Below are 20257 nucleotides of genomic sequence, written 5' to 3' on the forward strand. Positions count from 1 at the left end.
ACAACTGTATGTCAAAAGGCAGGGCTTTGGCAAAAAACTTTGTAAACTCTTCACCAAAGAAAAGAGTACAGGCAAGCAACATCTAAACCCGCAACTTTCAAAAGAGATCAAAGACTCTCTTGGCCCGATGGCACAAGAAGTTATTGATCAAGAAAATGAGACCCTAAGAACCGTCCGACAAAATTTGAAAGACGCTGAAAAGCAATTAAAAGAGGCAGAAACGCTCGCCGCGGAAAGGGAAAAAGCCTTACAAGAGGTGCAGGAGCTTAGGCAACGAATAGAGAGAAACCAAAGAAAGATTGATGAATTTCATGATGAGTATGGTTCCAATGTTGAAAGTGAAGCAGAACTGCGCAGGCTGAAGCAACTGCAAAAGAATTTACGAACAGATTTAGAAAACGCAAAAACAGAGGTGGCCGCGCTTGAAAAACAAGCAAAAAACAGAGAAGAAGAACAAGCAAAGGTCGACAGACTTAGAGCCAGCCTCGCGGCAAAAGAAAGCGAAAGAAACAACGTCGAAGAAAGGCTAAACCAAACAAAACCGCTGGACGACCTGAAAGAGCAGGAAAGCGAGCTGCAGCGCCAAAACGAGGAAGACCAGGCAATCATCCAAGATGAGAATGCCTCGCCCTCCGACAAAGAAGCCGCAGAAGGCAGAGTGGCAGAAAGAAACGAGGAGATCGCGCGTTTGCAAACTCAGATCACGGAAAGGGAAAGGGGGCGGCCTCTCTTGGAAAGGGTCAAAGAGATCTTCAAAACACATGGCGTGACCTTGGTCGCTATTCTTATCGTCGCCGGGACCACAATCGGAGCTGTCATCGGGGTCCTCACCAGAGGTTTGAAAGCCACCGGAAAAGCTTTGGGAAATGGCCTCAAAGATATTGCCGCGAAACCTGGTTCTCTGCTGCCCGGGCTGATTGGCTCGATTGTGAGCTTCCTTTTCAAAGCCGCCGGCCAAGTCGTCGGGTTTCTGGCCGAGCACACCTGGTTGCTCGTTCTTGCCGCGGTGGCCTTTTTGTTCGAACAATATTTTAAGAAGCAGCGTTAACTTTACCGCCAAGCCATGAACAGCAACGCCGACAATACGAGTACACCGACAATTACAGCCGTTTTGTTAATTTCATGTTGCGGTGTTTTATCTGGAACCGTGGGCTCTATTTTTTGCGCTGTTGGTTGCGCTTGCTGAGTTTCGGACGAAGATGGTTTCCTGTGGGGTTCCACCCCACGCCCCGGGTCGAGGGGCTTGCCCCTCCTTGATTCGGCTGTTGCGGCTTTGTGTATCGGGTTGGACGGGTGGCTGTTGGGTGGGTTAATTTTTGACGGGCCGCCTGCCATTAGTTTGAGACCAGCTTTTTTTGTCCCCGGGTTTACCTCGTTGTTCACCCCAAGTTTCATCCCGGAGACCGCCTGTTTCAGCTTGTTGTTGTAACCGATCGTGCTTGCGGTGTTTATTATCATTTGCGCGGGCATGAGCCAGGCCATGGGGGCTACAGCGAGATTTAGCCTGACCTTCGCTTGATCCACCGCGAGCTGGTACCTTTGCACGCTCTTGGCCAAGTCGGGCTGTCTGATCTCGTCTTCCATCAGCACTAGGAACTCGCTCTGGGCTTCTTTCGCCCTGCCACCAGAACCGAGAATGCTGCTGCGGACGTTGACTTGCGCGCCCAAGATGCAGTAAACGAAAGCCTCGATTGACTGGTTGATTCTCGACAAGCCCGCCTGCGTCAAACCATTCGCGGTGTTGGGCGCAAACCAGTCGAACTGCCTATCTCCAAAAACATCGGGCTGTATAAACTCAATAAGGTCCCCCTTAATCAGTTTTCCACCTTCGTCGCTAAACTTGTTCCAATCAGGATACTTATAATCTGTTTTTGTTGGCGATTCCCCCCAAGGCTTAACATACAACACCCCCAAACCACTATTTGCACCCGAAGTAAATCTGAAGTCGCTTGATGAGTCTATTCCGAATTCGCCGCATATCCTTTTATACGAAGCGACGTCGTAATGATTATTCATCTGGTCGAACGTCGGGTCTCCGGGCAAAGCGCTTATGCTCTGAAAACCCCCTAGCTGGAACAAAATTCGCCTGACCGTGAAATACACGTGGAATTTGTAGAAAGCTCTTATCTGCGGGGGGAGATTCATCCCGCTCTCAAAGATTTCGCGAGAAACTCCGCACCCCTGTGTCGCGCAGAAAACCGCGAAGTTGAGCTGTTGCGGCCAATATTTCATGTCTGGCCCTCCTAACCAGTGTTTTGATTCGGTTCCAGACGTGTGTTTGATTTTGGTGTCTTGAAATATTTCTCTGAATTTCGTTGTGAAATATTGGTCAGGCGTGACGTATATTTGGATTGCATCGTCGAATATTTTCTTCAAGCTTGGTGCTTTGCCGTCGAAAGGTACCGCAGGGATTGGCAGGGAAACTTTTGAACCGAGGGGCGACAATTGATAAGGAAAACCATCGCTGTCTCCCAAACCGAGCGCTTCTTTCATTTCGGCGCTCCAATATTTTCTGTCTGAGCCGAAGACGCTTTGAAACGAGTCTTCGCTTTCTTTGAAAAACACCTCCGCGGTCACGTTATTTCTCTCGTCGACGCTTCCTTACGAAACGAACCGGCTTTTGTCCGCTTTGGGGAAGCGGTTTAAAAAGTTTGTCCACGCCTTTTTCTTCGCCGCCTCCGCTTTTTTTAACGCAGGACCATTCCACAAATTCGCCATATTATTTGAACACAATTTTATTTGTTAAATATAAAATGGTTGTTCTCACAATTGTCACGCAACAGAACGGAGAGACTATCAATTTTGAAAAGCCGATACCGAGAGTCGATTTCATGAAACTCATTTCTTGCAGTTTGTACAACAGCTGGTACAATTCGACAAGAGAAGGTTCGGCCACCTTGGGAGATAAAGACAACGACAAAGCCGTATCAGTCGGTAAAATAGTCCCAGGGCACTACAGTTTAGAAAGAATGGCAAAAGAAATTGAGGGTCTGTTCGAAAAATATCAATATAAAGCGTTGAAAACAGCAATAAACCAACCTCTTGGCCAGCTTGTAATCAGAAATTTTGGTTCTGGGGCAAAACCTATCGAATTTGATCGCGATTTGGCCAATATGCTTGGTTTCGTGAAAAAGCTTGGCTCTCCTGCGACATATTTCATTCATTGCGACTTGATCGACAAACAAAAGAATCTGTTCAATGGCAAAAGGTCAGATGTCTTGGCCTCGTTTGATGTGAAAGGAAACCCTTTTGAAAAGGTAAACTACCAGGCTTCTCCGCAACAGGTCTTGCGAGACTGCTCTACAGGCGCTTTCATAAATAGCATCACCATCAGCGTCAAAGATGAAAACGGTGAACTCTTTGATTTCAAGGGCTTGCCACTTCTTTTTGAATTAGAGTTAAATTAAATTTCTATATATACGCAATGTCTTCGGCAAATCTGTTGCCACCAAGCGCGCCGCCTGCCGACCCTCTATATCCGGCGCTGGTGGAGCCTTCTCAAAATTTCCGTTTGCAGAAGGTCAACGAGATTTCCAACACTTTGGCCGGTGAGGTCCACCACTATCGCCTCGTTGCCAAAAAATACAAACGCGCGAGAAAGTTCGTTAATTGGGGCGCTGCAGGCTCCAGCGTTCTCTCCGCAGCGTTTTCCAGCGCGAGTTTTGGCTCCGCTCTGTCTGTGGTTGGCCTGCCGGCAGCAGTTCCTCTTGGCGGCGCTGGTGGATGCTTCTCTCTCATTTCGTCGGGGCTGATAATCGCCAGCAAAAAACTCGACTCGAAAATAAAGAAGCATCAAGAGATCACCACGCTCGCCGTTGCCAAGCGGGATACCGTCAACAGACTGCTCTCCAACGCTTTGAACAACAACGAGGTGTCTTCCCACGAGTTCGACACAATCCTTTCCGAGTTTCAGCAGTACAACTTTCTGAAAGATCAGGTCCGAGCAAAGATTCTTCGCCAACCGTCGAAGAGAGGGCTTACCGAGGTTGATGTCAAGAAAATGGAGAATGACATCCGCGGCAAAGTTGAAGCGGAAATGATAAAAATCACGAACCCTCCCGCTTCGAACTGACTTTTAGAAACAGACGGTTTTGTTTGCATGTTACAAAAACATGATTGTCTGCTTCCACTTGGTTGCGTTTCTTTTGAATGAATATTTCACACCTGAGTGGCAAAAAGAGGCTCGCGATATTACGCGCGAAGTCGTCGCTGCGATTGCTGAGGCGGGTGCTGAAGTTTTTCGCTAAAGCAATATGCCGTCGGAAATGAACAATTCGTGATAATAATAGCCATACCAGGAACATGGTTTTTAAAAAACCCTTGTACTCAGGGTTGGCTTCAATGAGAGGCATTACCTCCGTCAGCGCCATTTCATGAACAGTTCCCTCATCTAAACAGTGGAAACATTTCCCCTCGAAAGGGTAGTCGGGATATTCGAAGCATATTATCATTGGGGAAATCTGCTGCTTGAGTTCACAGAATGGCAGTTTTAAAATGTTCTCGTGTACCTCACCCCACCCCATTTCCTTTTTTTCCTTGATTTTTATCGCGATGTACTCCTTGAGAATCATCTCACGGAGCTCTGGAGGGAGGTTTTGAATGGCCTCGGAAAGTCCGCAGCTTTCTTTCCGGCCCCGCATCAGCCACCCGCACTTGTTTGGCGCTCGAGTCATCCCGGCTCGGGCGGTATAACAACGGGCTCGCTTGTTTCTAATTGTCGGTACTCGTTGTTGTAAGTAGTATATAGGGGATTGGTCAAATACTGTTTCAAAGAGGGAGCTGAATTTCACCGTTTCGCAGCCCCCAGGTTCAACCGGCCCGAGCTTGTGAGGGCCGGACTTGATGGTGGGGGCTGCGATAAGGTGAAATAAAGCTCCCTCTGCGAAACGGTATTTGTCCAATCCCCTATATACTACTGCTCATGATATTGCTAGAACAAAACATGCCAAATTTATGTTAGTTATCGTCCTAACAGTGAGGCCAGTATGTGTACAGCATTTCGTAACTGAAAGAGACCCGTTCTGTGATAGTTAGGTTCTACTTCAGGGGCGTAGCCTTTTTTTAAGCAAACAACCTACAACAGTTGCGAAAACGACATGAAAACGACACTGATAATAAACTGCAGCAGATGGGTGAAGGTTTAAAATGGTTAGATAGAGAACTGGATGACATAAAATTGAGGATGAAGTTTCTTGAAGCTGCTAAAGAAGACCTACATACGAAGCAACTTTATGAGGAAGCCTACAGCCGTAGGGAGAATTTGAAATTCTTTGGCCTGGCTGAAAAAGAAACAAAGGGCGACTCAGAAGTCAGCGAGGCGATAAATACACGCGATCTGCTATTTGAATTTCTGAAGAATGGCCTTGGATTTGAAGAACCGGAAAAGAAATTTGAATTGCAGAGAGTACATCGTTTGGGAAAACCCGCTTTTAGAAAAACACGACCGATTATAGCAAGATTTCTGCGTTACCAGGATCGCGAGATGGTATTGAGAGCTTCGTTTCATCTTCGAGACCCCGAGATTAAAGTTCTAGAAGATTATCCGCAAGAAATTATCGAGTGCCGACGAAAACAAATGTCGAAGTTAAGGTCATTTCTCACATTTGCATTGCGCATCCTTACTGCGCATAATTTATGGCGTCATTAGCGCGGGCTCGTGCACGCGCACATTGAAAACATGACGGATTTGCCTTGATATTGAGCTCTGTCAGTTGAAAAATGGCTCTAGCTCACCAACGAGCACGGGCACCCCAATTTTTTTTCCAGTCATTGTAATCAACTAATCATAAGCTTTGCGTGAGAAAAGACTGATTTAATTTCTATTGTTGAAAATTGAATAAATAAGAAAAATAGCAGATACACTGTGGTCTTTTCTATTTTGCAGTCGGTAACCACGTCAAGAAATTTGGTTCAAATTTTTAATGAAGGATTTAGCTTTCCGTCTGAATCACACTTAAAACGTTTATTTGTGTCCGACACATTGTATTGACTGTAGTTTAATGCGTGTTCTTATGAGTCCGGGCTCACAAAGATGTTACAATTACTGGGAATGCGTTCTTATGATAAGCATTAAATAATGCCAAAATGGGGCATTTTCAATGCCTCATTGCTCCTTAATGAGCATGGGCACCCCCCTTTTTTATTTCAAAATTGAAGTCATCATATGACAAATATTCAGTGGACAAAGTTTGAACAAAAATCTATTGTCACTTTTATTTCAGAGGAATTACCTTAAAGGAAGCAAAAAGAAACGGTATTAAGGTATCTTTTAGTAAAGCAGAACCGGACAAACTCTATATTAATGGTAAATTCGTTCCAGTGTAATATTCTGTTTGGTTAAGCTATGCACTTTTAATTACGTTTCTCCATTATATTTGAGAGGTAACGGCTATTTCCATATAAATTATTATTTTTGTGATTTGATATCGATTTGGCGGGCAGAAAGTTTTACAAATTGCATTCAACGGCTAGTTAAGGCGGGAGCTCTGAATGTTAGATGGAGTTTAATTTGTTCCATCTTTCATTCTTAGAGGTGGATTATGTGTTTATTTGTTTATGTGTGTTCTCTTGTTGTAAATTACTCAGTTTTATTTCAGTGGGAGGTTTGTTTGTAGCAATCGCACTATTGAGCTGTAAGCGAAGAAAGTTGTCGTTTGTATTTAACTCAAAACAATCGGGAATAAAGTTATTATGGTTGTTCTTAATTTCTTCAACCTTCACTCTTTTGTTGAGAATTTTAGCTTTTAGATTTGGAGCTTATTGTTTGTGGATGTTAAAGTCTCGTCAGCTGCTTTAAAAATAGTTTCTTTGAACGTAAGGGGAGTTAGCAATTTCAAAAAAAAGACGCACCATTTTCACATGGTGTCGCAGAAAGAATGCAGACGTGATTTTTCTTACAGGAAACGCATTCAAATAAAGCAACAGAAAATCAATGGCAACATGAATGGGGCGGAAAAATGCTTTTTTCACATGGTAGTCCAAATTCATGTGGTACCGCAATACTGATAAACAACAAGGTGAATTGTACAGTGCTTTGTACAGTTCCGGATCCCTTGGGCGCTTTATTATTTCTAAAGTTCAAGTTGATGATAAAGTAGATGTACTTGTCAATATTTATGCACCAAACAAAAATAAAGACTCGATCCAATTTTTTAAGAAATTGCATACTTTGCTTCAAACTGAAAATTTAGATTCCGAGGAGAACGTTATTGTAGGCGGAGATTTCAATTGTCCATTAAACCCAACTTTAGATAAAAGAGGTGGAATAATGATACCAAGGAAATCGGTCGTGAACAGTATAGAATGTTTGCAAAGTGAATCAGATCTGGTCGATATCTGGAGAATTAAAAATCCTCAAACAAAAAGTTACACTTGGAGTCAAAAATCGCCTGCTATATTGTGTCGTCTAGATTTTTGGCTTATTTCCAATAATCTTTGCGATTTTGTAAATTCAACCGATATTATCCCTGTAATAAGAACTGATCATGCGGCAATTCGTTTAAACCTTGGCGAAATTGGAGAGGCAAAAGGACCTGGCATGTGGAAAATGAATGTTTCGCTATTAAATGATGAAGAATATTTAGATTATCTGAGTGTTAACATACCTAAATGGAAATCAGAGGGGGAAAAAGAATTATCAGATAAACGTTACGTTTGGGACTGAATTAAATACAATATTCGAATGCACGCTATCAGGTACTCTAAAGAAAAAGCTAAACAGAGAAATGACAAAGAAAGGATGATTCAACAGGAATATGAGGAAGCTACCCGGCGTTTTGAAAAAGATCCAAATGATTACAACAGATCTCGGCTCAATGAAATCAAAGAGAAACTGGAATTATTTTATGAAGAGAAAACAAATGGAATTATTGTACGTGCAAGAGCTCGCTGGCATGAGCATGGAGAAAGAAGCACTAAGTACATGTAGTTTTTGAACTTAGAAAAGAGAAATCATGTTAAAAAACACATCAGAAAATTAGTAATTAGCGGCGCTATAACAACAGACCCATACCAAATACTTTCCGAACAAAAAACTTTTATTACAACTTGTACGAAACTAAAGCGGTAGACAAGGATTCTATCAAGTCTTTTCTAAACAATTTAAGTATACCGCAATTATCTGAAGAACAAAAACTAAACTGTGAAGGCCAGATTACCACAGAAGAATGCAAAAAGATTTTAGAAACTTTTCAAAACAACAAGTCTCCAGGAAATGACGGAATCCCAATTGAATTCTATAAAAACTGTTTGTCAACCGTTCATTAATTGCATTAATGAGTCCTTCGTAAAGGAAGAAATGTCCAATTCCCAAAAGCAAGCTGTCATTATTTTAATAGAAAAACAAGGGAAAGATCGCACGCTAATCGAAAATTGGAGACCCATCTCGCTGGTCAATGTTGATGCTAAAATAATCTCGAAAGTGATTGCTTCAAGAATTAAAAATGTTTTACCCTATATCATTCACAGCAATCAAACTGGTTACGTCAAAGATCGTTATATTGGTGAGACAGTAAGATCGATTCTTGACATCATGGATTTCACAGAAAAAAAGAATATCCCTGGTTTGATGATATTTATTGATTTTCGTAAAGCATTTGACACTTCAGAGTGGAACTTTCTGTTTAACTGTCTAGACGCCTTTAATTTTGGCCATGAATTTAAGCGATGGATAAGTACTTTTTATAAAAATATTCAAAGTTGTGTGATAAATAATGGCCTGTCTTCAGCCTATCTTAACCTTACACGTGGAGTTAGGCAAGGTGACCCTTTGTCTCCTTATCTTTTTCTTTTAGCTGTTGAAACCTTAGCAATTGCCATTAGGGAAAATGTGGAGATAAAAGGAATTGTTATTGATAAACAAGAGACCAAATTATTACAATATGCTGATGATACAACGGCGGTTCTCTCTGATACAGAATCGGCCTATAAACGTTTTCAATTGCTAGACAAATTTAAAAAAGTATCAGGTTTAAAGGTAAATAGTTCAAAGACAGAGGGACTCTGGATATGATCTTTAAAAGGAAGTGAAATGAAACCACTTGGAATCAAATGGCCACAAGATCCCAAAAAAGCCCTAGGAATCTTCTTCTCGTACGATTAAAAAATGCTCTATTTGAAAAACTTCACGGGAAAACTTGACAAGATAAAAAAATTAATTAATATCTGGTCCTCTAGAGGATTATCCCTTTACGGAAAGGTGACTATAATTAAATCTTTGCTCCTACCGAAGGTTGTGTACATGTCATCTTTGTTACCTACCCCTGAAAATATAATTAAAGAATTAAACCATTTGATTTACAATTTTTTATGGAAAGGTAAAGACAAAGTAACGAGAAAATTTGCGATAAATGATTATGAAGGAGGAGGCATCAAAATGGTTGTTATTGAGAGCATGATTAAATCTCTCCGTCTCGCCTGGCTGAAAAGAATCTTTGGTGATAATTCTGGCGCATGGAAAAAGTTATTTAGAATATCTTCTAAAAGAAACAGGTGGTCTGGTTATTTTTAATTGCAACTATAACGTCAAAGACTTAACCGTCAGTTCCCAATTCTACATGGAGCTACTGAAATGGCGGTCTGAATTTCGGAAAGATAATGTGGTTGAAACTAATTGGCTTTACCGAATTTGGAATAACCAGGAAATAAGAATAAACAACAAACCAGTCTTTTATAAAAGGTACTTTAATTATGGAATTCAGACAGTGGGAGACTTGCGTTTCGATCTTAATAACGTCGATTCTTATGAACTAATCGCAAAACACATACAGAAGACGAACTTTCTGGAATGGACCGGTCTTCGTCACTCTGTACCGTTCGATTTAAGGAATGCTTATCATGATCCAGATCATACAGCCCTAAATCCATCCTTCAAAATTGACTGCGGAGTTTTTGATGTAACTAAAAAGAAATCGAAAGACTATTACTCTCTTTTTGTCCGTAAAAAGGCTTGCTCTCCTAATAACGCGAGAAAATTAAAGTGTGAATTTAATTTAACTGATGAGGCACTGAAAAAAGCTTTTTCTCTTCCCCATTCGGTTGCTTTTGAGCCATATGTCAAGGCGTTTCAGTTCAAAATATTGAACTTTTTTCTCTACACGAATTCCAAATTACACAAAATCGGGTACATTGCAGATTATCTATGTTCTTTCTGCAAACGTGAATCAGAAACAATGCAGCATTTCTTTTATGATTGCTCTTATTCAATTTCTTTCTGGAAAGATTTCGAAGTATATTACTTATCTTTGACAAAACAGCAGAAACATCTTAATTTGAAGGATATATTAATCGGTCTTTTAACACCAGAACTTCCCTTACTTAATTATCTGTTACTTATAGGAGAAATTTATTTATGGGCGTGTAGAAGGAATAAAGAACTTCCAAGTATATGAGGTTTTAAATCAAAAGTCAAATTAAAGTATGAGACTGAAAAATAATAATTTAGATATGTTTAGGATGAAGTGGGCAATATAAATACTAGAATTAGTTGAGTAACTTAGAATGTGTCAGGCTCAAATAGGTGTGACTTTGCTATGTAAACTTGTTCGTAGTGTGTGTACGTGAGTGAGTGTGAATTAGTTGCGTTAAACCGTAAGTCCTGTTTATTATGTATAGTAAAGTACTAAAGTATTGTAACGAAAGTCGTGTAAAAAAAAAAAAAAAAAATGAAAATCTGGTGAGTACTCTCACTTTGACAGAGTGCGACCCCCCCCCCCCCCCCCCCTTATTTGAAAAATCCTGGTTACGCCCCTGTTAACTTAGGGTTGGGGGATGATCAACGTCTTAGTGACTATCATAGAGGTGTGTTCGTGATCCATTATAGTCTTATCTCAACCCTGAATGTGTTCGCTCATAACCGGTTGGTAGGGACATGAGGCATTAGCTAAAGCAGGTCACTAATAGAGTACTAACAGTGCTGGCAAAAGCATTTGATTCGGGATATCGAGACCATAAACACTAAGCCATACAATGATATGAGGAGGTTTTCGGGATATCCCGAATAAGCGAGATGGATATGGTAACTGTTAACAGTGGAAGCCGAAATTATACAATGTTAGAAACAAAATATAATTACGGCTAACTTACCGTTACGCAGCAGACTGTGTACAGCCGTTTGCTCTCCTCAAGAAAAACTGCAGAGGGGGGTCTATGTGACATTGTTAATATAGCGTGTTGTTCGCATAAATTATGGTTCCACAAAATTATTTCAGTTTCAAAGCATCTGACGCCACAAGCGGAAAGAGAAAAAATAGGAAAAAGAAATTGCCGTATGCACGTGAACTTTGCACTGATAAAGCCATTTATGACTTCCGCTAAGCAAATCACAGAACAAACAAGCTTCGAGTTCGAATTCAACTTTCCCTATGTTTCTTTTTTATGAATATGGTAACAAGTTGTCATTCTCAACTGAGAGGACAAACAATACAAGATTAGCTGCTTACCATAGCAGAGCTTCCTTTGAAAACTGAAAACTACGAAGCATTTCGGTGAGAAACGTATTTTGTACTTTTGTTCAAGCGGAACTGCTCTCTTAGGGAATACATTATTAGCTCAAGAAACACAAAATACACCTAAAGAACTGATCTTAACAAAATAAAACTGACTGGTCAGATTTTATTCCTCGTTGTTCTAAGTGCCTCCCCCACCCCCTCCAGGAGGGTATCGGGTGGAAATTGTCTAGTTTGATGCGCCACCCGAGTAACAAACCTAGAAAGTCGAACGAAGTGTTGCTGCGGGTAAATCAAGCTATTTGTGTACTACTAAAGTGGAGTTAGTACTGTTGCTTGTACAAAACAATCCCATACCAAAACCTTTTTTTGTTAGCACAGTAAGGCTCAGTTGTGCGTGAAGCATTTTGTTCCAGCGGAAGGAGAACTCAGGGTATTGCTCTTCTTGAGTCGGTGTGAGAAATGGACAATTTCTTCCTTAACGAACTATAATAAAAGGTGTGTTATCGATTATTGCAGTCTATCGGCTCAAGCCTGAAGTCGGGAAGGATGTGTAGTAATAACTTAAGCTAGCTAAAACAAAACATGCCAAATTTGTGTTAGTTTTTATCTTTACGGTGAGGTAACTTTATGTGTACAGCATTTCGTAACTGAAAGAGACCCGTTCAACGATAGAGTTAGCTTCTTGTTACGGGTAGGAAATGATCAACGTCTTTGTAAAGTGACTATCATAGAGGTGTGTTCTTGATCCACTACAGTCTTATCCCAACCCTGAACGTATTCGCTGATAACTGGTTAGTAGAGACATGAGACATTAGCTAAAACAGGTCACTAATAGAGTGCTAGCAGACTAGTGCTGGCAAAAGCATTTGATTCGGGATATCGAGACAATTTCTTCCTTAGCGAACTATATGCTGGTTTTCAGTGTCACGCAATTCAAAATAGATTAAAATAAAAGTCAAAACCGGTCAATAGATAAAGTCCCAGAATCTGGGATATGAAAGAAGGTAAATATACAAAGACTCTCGCCAAAATTCTGGTCACAGCAATTTTTCTCATGCGAGATATGCGGAAAAATTTTTTACCCAAATTTATAGAGATTTGTATGGAGACGCCATGCTGGTGCCCGTCGGTATGGGCACCAACGTGGTGGCCGGAAACCAAGAGAAACATCTGTCACTGAGTTTTGCTACAAAAGCGTGAATTTATCCCTCGAGGAACTCTAAAACATTAAAATAATACTTTTTCTAAGACACGAACTGTTCAGATAGCCAAGTTTCCCGAAATAAGTCACTTTTTTAACCATCATGACAGCTCTCTAGACCGTCATGTAAATGCCGTGTCACGCATAGAAATTCAAACGTAGTGTATCACAAACCCAAGAACCCATTCGAAGCGAAAATTTGTATGAATATTAGTTTTCAGCTGCTCTTATACATCATCATAGTAAAATCTCAGGAAGATCAATAGTTTTGTACTTCGAATTTTGGTGACGTCATGTGAAAACCAGCTATAATAAAAGGTGTGTTATCAATTTATTGCAGTCTATTGGCTCAAGCCTGAAGTCGGGAAGGATGTGTAGTAATAACTTAAGCTAGCGAAGGCAGGTCACATATCTTCTCCTGACAGATTACTGCTAGCAAAGGTTTAAATTCGAGACCTTCGTGCTTTAACCAAAGCGCAATAAAATCGACTGGGGCGTTTTTCTGGTATCCCGAATAAACAAGACGGATATGGTAAAATTTCATTAGCAGAAGCCGCCAACAGCGACTAACTTACCGTTGCGCAGTAGTTTGTGTACAGAAGGGTGTTTGAGTATTACTGTTGATAATTCTGTTGCTGACATAAATTATTCATCCGTAAAACTATTTCAGTTTCCCAGCATCTGACGTCATAAGCGGAAACAACAAGATAAATTGCTGTCTGCACCTGAATTTTGCATTAGGCCGTTTATGAGCTTTTCTATGTTCACCGATAAAAAACCAGACCGCTCGGAATAATTTCGTCATGTCCAATGTTGTTTGATACTTTAGTTCATCGATCTTTTAAATGTCAAAGTATTAAATGACAATTTCACACACAGGGACACCGTAAATTTATTATTTGTGTCAGTCTCTTGATGATATTCGTCCTAATTCTCGTTGCCGACGGGCCGTGAAGTCACAGAACCAAACAGCTTCGAGTTTGCTATTAGTCTCGACTACATTTAATTGTTAATTGGTTAAGAAAAGACCAAAAAATAAAGGAGAAGTTATACCTACCACAGGGAATTTCAGATTGGAAAGGGTCGAAATTGAATTCTATGAAACATTCAGAAAAAAGGATGATATATATTACGCCGGGGTTTGGCAGAATGCGCGATGGGTTTGAACAAGAGGCAGGGTACGGGATATGACACTTCTTCGCAGAAGCCTAATATGCGCTCTTTAAAAATTAATGGCGGGATACGCATTGACAAACAGCAAATTGCGAATCGTTTCTTAACTCCACGGTGTCACTAAAATGAACTGTGAGGAGTGAATTTTATCTCAAGCGGCAGGAAATACGCCTCCAGAGGTCGTCTAAAGAAATTGTCCTGGTATTTTTTTTCTCGTTATACTTAGTAGTTTCGTCCTTCCGGCAGCTTAATGTAATACGCGGTTTTGAAGTTATCAAGATCGAACAAAATCGAAAGAAGTTTTAATGGAGCTAAACCAAACTACATAAGAAGATTCAATTCGTGTTTGCGGTACTTAATATTGCTTTTGTTCCTTTTTTTTTTTTTTTTTTTTTTGTTCTTCCGTACATTAAGGGCAGTATTTATAGAACATCTGTTTGTGGCGAAAAGAAACCTCAGTTCAGGATCAACCTGTCATGATTAAGGTGTTCACTTCTACTTGGGGTGGATTGATTCATTGCAACTCTGAATGTGGTAAATTCGAAAAACTAGTTAAGAGGGAAATAAAGCATTTGCTTATGAAGGTCACTAACAAACTGTTAGCAGATTATTAGTGCCAAGAGCATTTGATCTGGGATCTCAAGATAATAGCCACTAGGCCATACAACTATACGAGGAGGTTTTTTTTGATATCCCGAATGAGCAAAATGGGTATGGTAATTTTTATCAGTCGAACTTGAAATCAAATATTCTTTTAAAACTAAATAATGAGTAACTTACCGTTGCGCAGTAGTCTGCGGTTAGCCGTCCGCTTTCGTCAAGAAAAATTGCACAGAGACTTCCGTGTGTCACTGTTCATAATAGGGTCGCTCGTGTAATTGACATTGCTGATTCATAAAAGCATTTCAGTTTCACAGCATCTGACGTGCCAAGTGGTAACAAAAACGAAATTGTTGGGTTCACGTGATTTTGTCATAAGACCGTTTATGACATTTGTGCATGTTCACAGATATTCACGCAATAATTGCTCAAAAAGAAACTGAAATGATATCGAGTTACTTCCCCTGCGACCAGAGGAAAAAACTATCTAGAGTGTGTTACATCTTTTCCTATCTGACATGCTTTAAAGACAGAGGGCGACTTTAGAAGAACTTAGCCTGCGAGAAGGCTCACCTTTGAGTCACGCGCGCGAGCGGCAAAGAGCAATGCGATGCGGCGGGAAGAAGTCTGGTGAAAAGGCACAAACTTTACTTTCTTGTCTCGCAGCTTCGCCGCCCGACTACGCACTCGCCGCTATGCCACGCGCCCTTGTGCTCCAACGTGAGCTCGCTCGCAGGCTAAGAAAAATTTAACTGTCGCTCGATATTTTGTAATTAACAAGATTTGTAATCATCAAGACACGAAAGATTCATGCGTGAGCCCGTCATGGTCGGACGTAGTTTCTGAGCGAAGCTTAAGTTTCCTTCTTTTATAGTATTTCCTTGGTATTTTCGACCTTAATCACATCTTGGAGTGATGCTATGTAGTGCGAATTTCAATGAAGAAGACTAGTGGGAAACATAAAAGAGGAGAAAGAGGTTCATTGGAAGAAGAAGATAACGTTTCGAAACGATGCAATATGGCGGATAGTGTCGGCGAAGTACCAACTGTTGCAGCCACTCAGCCCGAACCAAACCTAATTGACATCAAGGAGATGCTAGTTGACATACAAACTACAGTTGCAACGATACTCAGGGAAAACCAAGAACTGAAGCAAGAAATTCTAGAGCTGAAATCCGCCCTAAATGCCAACCAAAGGGAACGGAGAAGCTTAAAACGAAACTTACCAAAGCCGAGAAAGCAAATGACACGTTGAGGAACAAGCTTAACCACACAAGAATGAAACTAAAGGATCAGATTGAAGAAATGAATAACTTAGACGAAAAATATGACAACCTGGAGCAATATTCTCGTAAGAATTCGTTGGAAATTTTGGGCGTACCTGAAGGCGCGTACACATCAACCGACGAAGTTGTTATCCGTATCGGAGAAGCCATAAACGTCGATATCAAACCGGAAGGTATAGAAATATCACACAAACTCAAACGAAAAACTGCTAAACCCGTAATTGTCAAATTCGTGAACCACAAAGTAAAATCTCTTCTCTACAAAGCGAGAACCAAGCTTAAAAACATGAAAACCTCTGACGTATTTCCAAGCTATGCTTTCGCGTCTCGAGAAGACCAGCGTATATTCATCAACGAGAATCTTACGAATTATCGAAGAGAGCTTTTCTGGAAAGCAAACAAGATGAAGAAAGATAACATCATTACCAGCACTTGGACAATGGATGGAAAAATATTCGTAAAGACATCGCCAAGCGGAGCACCGGTAAGGATTTATCGTGTAGAGGACTTGGACGATCTCTAAACTGTATTAATATCAAAGGACTGCTAAATAAAAGAAGGGACTACGGACTGGATTGCTAAGCGAAGGAACTCCTTAAATAGGTCTGTTTTTTAAATTCATTATTGGTAATTTTTTTGTTTTGTTTTGTTTTGGTGCTCACAATTGTAAATACGAGGGGGAATGCGAACCGAATTTTTTATTCCAAAAATCTATCCTTAAATGCATAAATTACACCTACACAAATGTTCGATAATTTCATTGAATGTGAGAGGTCTCAGAGATACGGTTAAGAGAAGGAGCATTTTTACGTATTTGAAAGATCAGGAGGCCAATTTTTATTTTCTACAAGAAACGTTTTCCAAAGTAAGCGACGAAGCCGTTTGGAGAAATGAATGGGGAGGTGAAATTTACTTTTCTCACGGGACTTCTCATAGCAAAGGTGTTTGTACCTTGATTAATCGAGCGGTGAAAGAAAAAGTGACCTTCATATCCAGTGACGCGGACGGTAGAATAATCTTAATTAACCTCACTTACAACGGTCTAAAATTGTCATTTTGTAATATATACGCGCCCAACGACCACACACAACAAGTAAGTTTCATTCAAGAACTAAATTGTCTCTTAATTGACAAATCGGAAATTACAACTCTTGTAGTAGGAGGTGATTGGCATTGTACGCTATCTAAAAAAGACAAAAAAGGTGGTTCTCCTTGGAGGCCAACAGCATATAGGAATTTGGTAAATATCACCATGGATACCCTTGACCTTGTCGATATACAAAGAACTCGTTATCCGAATGTTAGCAAGTTCTCTTGCAGGTCTAAAACGTTAGGCGTGAAATCAAGGATAGACTTCTTTTTAATATCCAAGCACTTGACAAAATTTGTTTAAAAAGTGGACATCCAAACCTCAGTAGCACCAGATCACAACACGATATTATTATCATTGTCGTGGCCGAACGAGAATCCTCGAGGACCGGGTTTTTGGAAATTCAATAATTCTCTATTAGTGGACGAGGAATACACAACCAAAATTCTAGAATTATATCCTCAGATTCGCGAAAAATATAATTATGTAAATGAACAACAGCTGTTTTGGGAACTGATTAAAATGGAAATAAGATGCACAACCATTTCGTTCTCTAAAGGAAAGGCACAGGCGATTCGTAAGCATGAAGCGGAGATCAAACAACAACTTGATGAGCTGGATAAAATAATCTGCAATAGCCAGAACCTTGATAACATTGACGGAATTCTTAAACAATATGATGACCTCAAAAAAGAACTCCAACATCAATATAATAATAAAGGTACATGTAAAGCTGCAATCTTCAGATCTAAATGCCGCTGGGTAGAAGATGGCGAAAAAGCCACAAAATACTTTTTTAATTTGGAAAAAAAGAACTATAATAGAAAAACTATCAACGAAATTAAATTGGAAAATGATGAAACAACTACTGATGAAACACAAATTCTATCAATGATCCAAATATATTATAGTAATTTGTACAATTCTCAAACAACAGATGCATAGGATAGCTTTGAAATATTTTCCGAAAGCATGGAAATTCCTAAATTAGACGATGCAAAAAGAGATGCTTTAGACGGTCCTTTGACTTACGGAGAATGTAAAAAATCATTGGAGACTTTTGAAAACGGAAAATCACCAGGCGAGGATGGTTTTACGGTAGAATTTTATAAGCATTTCTTTGATCTTGTAGGAGCAGATCTATTAGCAAGCCTGAATGGAGCATACGAGCATGGGAGGTTATCGGTCTCTCAGCGTAGAGGCATAATTACGCTTTTACCGAAAGACGACGCTGAATTATTGCTTTTACAGAATTGGCGACCGATCACTTTACTTAATGTGGATTATAAAATTGCATCAAAAGCCATCGCAAGGCGAATTGAGCCAATGCTCTCAAAACTCGTACATCGGGACCAAACGGGCTTCATAAAAGGAAGATATATTGGAGAAAATGTAAGATTAATAAGTGATATTATGGAGCAAACTCAGGTGAACAACACGTCAGGTATATTAATATCAGTTGATTTTAAAAAAGCTTTTGACTCACTGGAATGGTCTTGTATTCAAAGTGCTGTCAAAAAATTCAATTTTGGTGATAGCTTAAGAAAATGGATCGAGATCTTCTACATGGACATAGAAAGCGCAGCTTTGAACAACGGTTTTGCAATGGACTGGTTTAAACCCTCTAGAGGAGTTAGACAAGGATGCCCACTCTCGCCATATCTGTTTATCCTGACAGCAGAAATACTATCAAACAAAATAAGACAAAACTCAACCATAAAAGGAATCAGAATTTTGGGCTCAGAGATCAAACTAAGCCAATTTGCAGACGATACCAACTTATTTTGTGCTGATGTGGCTTCTGCTGAACAAGCACTGAAAACTATGAGCGCTTTTGGGAATTGCTCTGGATTAGTGCTCAACGTAGAGAAAACAAAAGCATTCTGTTTAGGAAACGGTTGAATAATATAACCAAACTACTAGGGATGAAATGGATGAATACTCTCACAAAATTAATGGGAATCCATATTTCCTATGACGAAAAAGGTAATAACCAGATGAACTTTAATTTGAAAGTACAAAAACTGCAGACAAATTTAGACATTTGGAAATCGAGAGGATTAACACTCTATGGAAAAGTACTGATAATTAAATCTTTGGGGTTATCTAACTTAATATACTCAATTTCAAATGTTAACGTCCCTAAGGAAATAGTGCCAATGGTAAAAGATAAAATGTTTCGTTTCCTTTGGAAAAATAAGAAGGACAAAATAAAACGGACTAGTATGTACCAAGACCTTTCCACCGGAGGCTTACGGATGGTTGACATCGAACTTACGATAAAATCGCTCAGACTTCCATGGATCAAAAGACTTCTCTTTAAAGATAACTGCAATTGGAAAGTAGTACCGGACTATTTTTTTTTAACAAACACGGTCTCAATTTCGTGCTTCGATGTAACTACGATGTCAAATATTTAAGGCACATTCCAACATTCTACAGAGACATACTTATTGCATTTGATGAAATCAAGACTCTGTACAATTATGATCAAGGAACCGAAACCATTCTCTTTAATAACAAAGAAATCTTAGTTCATGGAAAACCGCTATTTATAACGGAATGGTTTATCAAGGGTATCCACACGATCCAACAGCTTTTTAATGGAAACGGTCAATACCTAACTTTTCAAGAATTTCACGCTAAATATCATTGTAACACAAACTTTCTCCAGTTCTATCAAATCTTGAGTGCAATTCCTGTGAGCTTGAAGAACAGAGCGCGAGTCCTAGAGCAAAACTCGATCTTTAATTATAGAGAAAACTGGAAATCTTTTTTAGTGAACGAAACTAATCAAATCAATTTTGAAACGTATAAGGCAAGAGACTATTACCGCCTACTTCTTGTTAAGAAACACCAATCACCTCATACTGGCCGGAAAGATGGAAAAGAGATATTTCAATAGACACTGAGAATTGGACAGATGTTTTTAAAAGGGCTTCAAAAACATGCAAAGAAAATAAGTTGAAAGAATTCCAATTCAAACTTATCCATAGGATTGTCATTACAAAGAAAGAACTCTTCAGATATGGGATAAAAAAAGACAGTGACTGCATCTACTGTGGTGAGCCAGACTCCAAAAATCACACCTTCATCGACTGCGAATTTACAAAAACCTTCACATGCAAAGTCATTAATTGGTTTAACACTCAGAATGGTTCAAACTTTAAACCAGATACAAAAGAAACGCTTTTCGCCACCTTTAAACACCCAACATACATGGAGCTAGTGAGAAAATTCAATTACACCCTCCTTTTTATGAAGTTCTACGTGTATGTAAGTAAACTAAACAACAGTTCACTTTATTGCTAGAATCAACTATAAATACAAAGTTGAAAATTTGTAAATTAACACCGAAAAAGTACTCGTAACGTAACAATGCTCCTCACAAACTTTATAGACTAAGTTACTTTTAATTGTATTAAATCAAGATTAGAAATTCTCCCTCCTCCCCCTTCCC

General features: G+C 39.7%; 2 protein-coding genes and 1 pseudogene across 2 annotated transcripts; 2 read left to right on the forward strand and 1 right to left on the reverse strand.

Annotated features, from left to right (window-relative positions):
* Positions 1 to 110: 110 nt before the first annotated feature.
* Positions 111 to 1054, forward strand: LOC149107862 (uncharacterized). The gene has a single exon (XM_089295977.1). The coding sequence runs from the start codon at positions 128 to 130 to the stop codon at positions 1046 to 1048; it is 921 nt and encodes a 306-aa protein (XP_089152103.1). The 5' UTR covers positions 111 to 127; the 3' UTR covers positions 1049 to 1054.
* Positions 1051 to 3223, reverse strand: LOC149107863 (uncharacterized). The gene has a single exon (XM_089295950.1). It carries the CDS (start codon positions 2491 to 2493, stop codon positions 1051 to 1053), a length of 1443 nt encoding a protein of 480 aa, XP_089152076.1. The 5' UTR covers positions 2494 to 3223.
* Positions 3224 to 14919: 11696 nt separating this feature from the next.
* Positions 14920 to 16869, forward strand: LOC149107864 (uncharacterized; annotated as a pseudogene).
* Positions 16870 to 20257: the final 3388 nt, after the last annotated feature.

The sequence above is a fragment of the Orbicella faveolata genome, unplaced genomic scaffold, assembly GCF_042242905.1.
Source record: "Orbicella faveolata isolate gen_17 unplaced genomic scaffold, um_ofav_v1 contig_26, whole genome shotgun sequence".
Classification (NCBI taxonomy): Eukaryota; Metazoa; Cnidaria; class Anthozoa; order Scleractinia; family Merulinidae; genus Orbicella; species Orbicella faveolata.